This window comes from Aedes albopictus, chromosome 3 (genome assembly GCF_035046485.1).
Source record: "Aedes albopictus strain Foshan chromosome 3, AalbF5, whole genome shotgun sequence".
Classification (NCBI taxonomy): Eukaryota; Metazoa; Arthropoda; class Insecta; order Diptera; family Culicidae; genus Aedes; species Aedes albopictus.
This window is the reverse complement of record NC_085138.1, coordinates 239,191,760-239,197,465: the sequence shown is the minus strand read 5'-3', so window position 1 is coordinate 239,197,465 and position 5,706 is coordinate 239,191,760. Positions and strand designations below refer to the sequence as shown.

The 5,706-nt window shown below is 44.3% G+C and overlaps 1 protein-coding gene across 1 annotated transcript; it reads right to left on the bottom strand.

The window, feature by feature from the left end:
- Positions 1-6: 6 nt before the first annotated feature.
- Positions 7-3,467, bottom strand: LOC109431213 (phospholipid-transporting ATPase ABCA3; the record flags this gene model as incomplete). Its single annotated transcript, XM_062856542.1, has 6 exons — positions 3,110-3,467; positions 2,642-3,036; positions 2,379-2,580; positions 2,041-2,319; positions 1,595-1,982; positions 7-200 (listed from the first exon to the last, which is right to left on the bottom strand). Coding segments are annotated over exons 2-6 (1,275 nt in total), but the record flags the coding sequence as incomplete, so codon positions are not given.
- Between the last annotated feature and the right edge of the window lie 2,239 nt (positions 3,468-5,706).

Genomic DNA, 5,706 nt, shown 5'->3' with positions numbered 1-5,706 from the left:
GAGATTCGACCACTGCAACCCTATGGACGTGCCTTCGTGCTTCATTAGCAGCATGAAGCCGTATCCCATGGCAGTATTGCACCACAAACTGGAGGCCAGCTTCGCTCCCAGCGACATTCGATCGTAGTTTCCGAAAGTGATGTTGTACGGTGTCAGCGAGTAGAACCAAATGATTCCCGCCATACCGGATGCAATGTTTGCTGGAAGAGAGAGAGGGAAGGAAATCGTTTATTGAATCGTTTTTGTTGTTTATCGAATCGTTTTCATGTGCAACGATAATAACTTTGGGGTTTTGATTAGCCTTTTCCGTGTAAACATTTTTTGCGCGCCGTGCTCTCACTCAACATAGGGTAATTGGCGTTCTTTTGGTTATTTACATACCTAGCTGGTTTTCTGGTAAGCGAATGAGATTTCCCAAGCTTGGCGAGGACTATGACAGCCCCAAAACTTTGGACTGCTGTCTGCACAGCTGATTGTTCGAATCAGGGACACGCTACGACTACCAAAGGAAAGGAAATTAAAGAACATTCATGTGGGAATTTAAAAATGAACATCTCTAGTTAATAAGAAATAAATGCTGGGCAGCTGGGTGTGTATTGCTTTGGATTGATTCTGTGGGATTAGTTTGTATAGAACGGTGCAACAGATAGGAGTTGCTGTTAGCACTGGACAATAAAGCAGTAATGAATTGAGCTCGAAGTTTCGTTTCTGTAGTCCGAATGAAGGTGGCCTTACTGGTTTGTATCCTAAGGACCAACATTCATTATTGTCCAAAGTCTACACGAGGACGCCTCTCTCTTGAGTGATGACCGATCGTTTAGAAGAATCGTAATAACACAAACTTTTGAGCCATCATCGTTCTGATTGCAGCCTACGATGTGCTCTTCCAGGTCTCCCAGCTAATCTTTCGTCGTCTGACACCACGAATGAGTTCACCTAAAGTTATCAAGCGAGTTTTGTCGAACGCCGTTCGACAGTTGATCAATTCTTCTAACATGCCGTAAATATCAGATCCTCATGCATCATCTGTTCTTCGATTGTAGGGCGGCAAACACCAGTATCGACCGCGCAGAGCTATGCAAAATTATGGACATGAGCGGTTCTCCCGGTAAGCTCACACAGTCAATAAAATCAACGAGGGATGGTGTACAAAACTTCGTGAAAATCTCGGAGGAAGGCTTTGGGGCTGTTCATAAACCACGTAGACCAAAATTTGGCCATCTCAGACCCCCCCTCCCCCCTCGTAGACTTTTGTCCATACAAAAATTTTGAAATTTGTATGGAGCGTAGACTTTGGCCAGATCCCCCCCTCCCCCCAAAAAGTCTACGTGGTTTATGAACGGCCCCTTTCCAATTCGCTCGAGTCTACGACAGAGTGTTGGACTTATGTATCTGCTGTTTAAGATTGCGCTTGAGGGTGCAACTTAGAGAACCGGGTGACCAGCTTAGAAACTACGGTGGGCGTTAAATGAGTGGTGACGGCGTATTTTTGAGATTTTACAGTTAATGAGCATGGATTTAAAATTCCTTGAAAAGGTTCTGAGTAATATACTCAAGGGTTTTACAAGAACTAATGAAACTGATAAAACCTTACCTTTCGAGAAGAATGTGCTCAGCATGAAACAAAACGTGATCGTGGTGATGCTGTACACGAACAAAAACATCCATATCAGCAGCCAGTTGGAAAATTCAAAAATGGCAACGTCCGTATTGGTGGTGAGACTCGCACACAGCAGTACGGTTATGAGCGAGATCGAAATCGACAACAGCACCAGCGTTCTCACGAACCATGCCGTCCAGTGTAGCCATCCGTTGAGGCCCATCACCTTCATGGTTTCTTTAAGTTGTCGCTCTTTTTCCAGCGTTATGAATTTTACCGTGTTTATGCACGAGTAGAAAAATGCAATCATTATAATGGCGGGAAAGAGATTCTCCAGGCCTCTTAGAAGGGGGTCGTTGTAGAAGGGCGGATAGGGGAATCGCTGAAAATGAGAATTCGAGTAACAATGTCTATGGAAATTATGCGTAGTTTGAATATACCTGTAATGAAACAGTCGGCAGTTGAGAAGTATCGTTCTTCATAGCTAGCAAGGCTCGGGTAACCGCACTTTGAACTGATGCGAATCCCTCGGCGTAGTAGTTTGCGGGATACCCACCATCGCTGTAGTTCACTGCTCGAGCACCATAGGTTTGGAAGGGTGGAAATACCAGAAAAGTACGCCAATTTGCCCAAAACTCAGCTCCTGGTAGGATGGTTGTGCGCATTTCACTGGGATAGCGTAAGGCGATCGATAGTTTGTCTGGTAATTCCGAAATATCCTGAAACATGTAGCTTTAAAGTTAACCAGTATAAGTAAAATCAATTGAATCCAGAATACCTTGAGGTCGTTTCCAAATTCAACTCCAGCCAAGTAGTTGTTCGTTATTAATACGTTATACATACTCTTCGTGTCATTGAAGCCTTTTATCCGTACATCCGTACCCAGAGATCTTGCAGCTTTCTTCATAACTTGTTCAAGTATTACATTCTTTGGAGTGAACGCCAGCGTCAACTCAATAGGATGATTCGAGATCATAGTTCTACAACGTTACGGATATTAATATCAAACATGCGACCTCGTAGTGCTTCCACGTAACTCACCGTATGCTAGCAATGCTGCTCACATTAAGGCTACTGAAAGTGGTGGGTTTGCTGTAGGTGGAAGGATTCACGAGTCCTCGAACCAATATCAGCAGTGCACAAGCCAATACCGGAATGGTGATCTCAAACACTGTTTGCACATAGTGCCTCTTCTGGATGATCCAATTTTTCCACAGCAGTAGCTTGAACTTTTCCCAATCGGTTCTTTTCATGTTGTCTTCTCGCTTGGACAAAGATGACTTGCAACTGATCAACCTATCGACGAGAGCTACACAGCAGCAGCGTCAAGAAAATTCCAAGATAATTGCCTTTTCCAGATAATTGCGTTTCTCCTGCAATGTTTGTAGTCATGCAATTTTCACTGAATGCACTCCGTCAAGGCTGAACAGGTTTATCTAGAATAGGAAAGCAAATGAAAGTTTCGATTTTTGGGGCTTCCGAAAACTGTTTTAGGAACATCTGACTCACCTGCCGATGGTTGTCATTTTTGGTAGCCTGCCACCGTACAGCACCCGCACCTTCTCCAACTACGCTTCGATAGCAACTCGTGAATCACAAACAAACCACCAGTAGTGGCTGGCAGATCTCTGTACCGATGCTTTAGAGAGAATACATAAGGAATGACATACTTGCACACTAACATCAACCTAGATGATGCTAGAACTACATTTTAACGCATCATCATATGGAAGCTATGTTTGCCGCGCGGCACACAGACTTACTGCGAAACACGTGCTTTTTTGCGTAGTGTTTGTAAGGCGTAAGAAAGCACATAAAACATTGCGATTCATCAGGGCCCATGAACTGAGCGATGCCAGAGGCGTTACGGATTTGAGTTCCAGCATCAGTGATTGGTCACCCACTAGCCAACTGTTGTTACTTCCAAGCGCAATTTTTTTGATGTTATCTTGAATAGTGAAATCAATAAATGAAAAACAGTTTACATTGTAATGCACCAGTCCTGGATGTTTATTGCAACAGAAATATTATTAACCTTTTTTAATTTCACTGACTGTTCTCAGCTACTTTAAACATTTTGAAATCACAAATGAACTGCTGTGAACGTATTGATGAAATTTTAACTTAAATAAAAAACATAAAATTCGAAAAATGCCAAGTCTTACCTCCAGAATCAGTTGTTTCGAACTCGAACTTCGATTAGGTATGAGGGGCCCTCAACGAGCTCTTGAGAATTTGTATTGGAAAACTTGGCCTAGTGTATGCAGAAATCTTATGTTTTCGATATATGTTGCTTGGTAAGGCGCTGTAAGCGTTCAATTAATAAAACCTGCTGTATTCTTGTAGGTGATTATATGCGAAACAACCTTATCAAAGACCAAAAAGTGATCCGACTTCTGTGAAAAAAGTTATATCCTAGGCAAAGTGAAGCGAAGCATTGGGATTGCATTATTGATATAATTCCTTTAACATTCCAGTACATGTTACATGTTACAACAATAATGCTGAGAAATTATGTCATTATTTAGTATGTATTAGAGTGACGAATGGTATTATCGGCAGGTTTCTTCGTCATGGGGGTTTTTGTGGGCCAAACTGCCTGAAATTTGGAAATACTCAGCTTAGTTGGGAAGGATTTGTGACCAACTCTGAGTTCAACAGGTTTCGGAAAACCCTCCATAATGAAGAGAACAAAACTGCCGAAAATATGTAAGTGTAAAACAGAATCAACAATATTTCTCCATAATGCACGGTTCATGGCTGCCGCTCTCCATCCACGGTCACGCCCAACGCTCGCCAAGTCACGCTCCATCTGGTCCACCCTGCGCTCCACGCCTTCTTGTGCCGACCGGATCAGCCGCGAACACCAACTTTGCAGGGTTGTTATCCGGCATTCTTACAACATGCCCTGCCCACCGTATCCTTTCGGCTTGGTCAACTTCTGGATGCTGGGTTCGCCGTAAAGAGCAGCGAGCTCGTGGCTCAATTTTCTCTGCTACACACCATTCTCCTGCACACCGCCGAAGATCGTCCTTAGCACGCGTCGCTCGAAAACTCCGAGTGCTTACAGGTCCTCCTCGAGCATGATCCTTGTCTCGTGTCCGTAGATGACCACCGCACCGGTCTTATTAGCGTTTTGTACATGGTACATTTGGTGCGTGGGTGAATCTTTCCAGACCGCAGCTTCTTCTGGAGCCCGTAATAGGCACTACTTCCATTGATGATGCGCCTTCGAATTTTACGGCTCACGTTATTGCCAGCCGTTAGCAAGGATCCGAGGTAGATGGATTCCTCCACAACCTCGATCCCCGTCTATCGTCACATTAATACCTAGTCGAATCCGGGCATGTTCGGTTCCGCCTGCCAGCATTTACTTTGTTTTTGACGCATTCTCCACCAGTCCGATCTTTGCTTCTTCGCGTTTCAGGCGGGTGTACAATTCTGCCACTGCACTGTTCTGAATATTCTCTACGACAGTCTCTCTGGAGGCTGTTCGGTCAATGAAACTAATAAAGCACTCAGCGTACTTCCTGAACGGAATACACCAAGTCTTGAGTGCTTTGTCCAAACGCTCATACACCATAGCTTGGGTCCCGTCACATTGTTCGATTCCGGGCAATGAGAAAGCGGACTCTGGCTAAGGTAGGTGCTAGCGAAGGCGATATTTACGAGCGTCAAATCGCCTTCGACGATTTTTTTTTGTATTGGCCCGTCAGGAGACCTTGATCAGCTGGAAGCACAAATGGAGAGATGGGTAGATGGTTGCACTATATCATCCCACAGGTGTCGAAGAAGCCATGGTTCAAAGGTTTGGATTTAGGGCGCGATTTCATTCGTGTGATATGTCGGCTGATGTCCAGCCACTATTTGTTGAACGCACATACCTTCCGTATTGGGCTCTCAGAAAGCAATATCTGTGTCTGTAGCGTGACTTACCAGGATATCGAACATGTCGTGTGGGGATGCGATGAGTATCGTGAGGTCAGATCTGAGCTGCATGAAATTCTCCGGGTCCGAGGAAAACAACAGAAATCCTTTAGAGAAGTGTTGGCAGACCTTGATTTGGAATACATGAGAGGAATTCCACGGAGTCATGTCAGTCGATC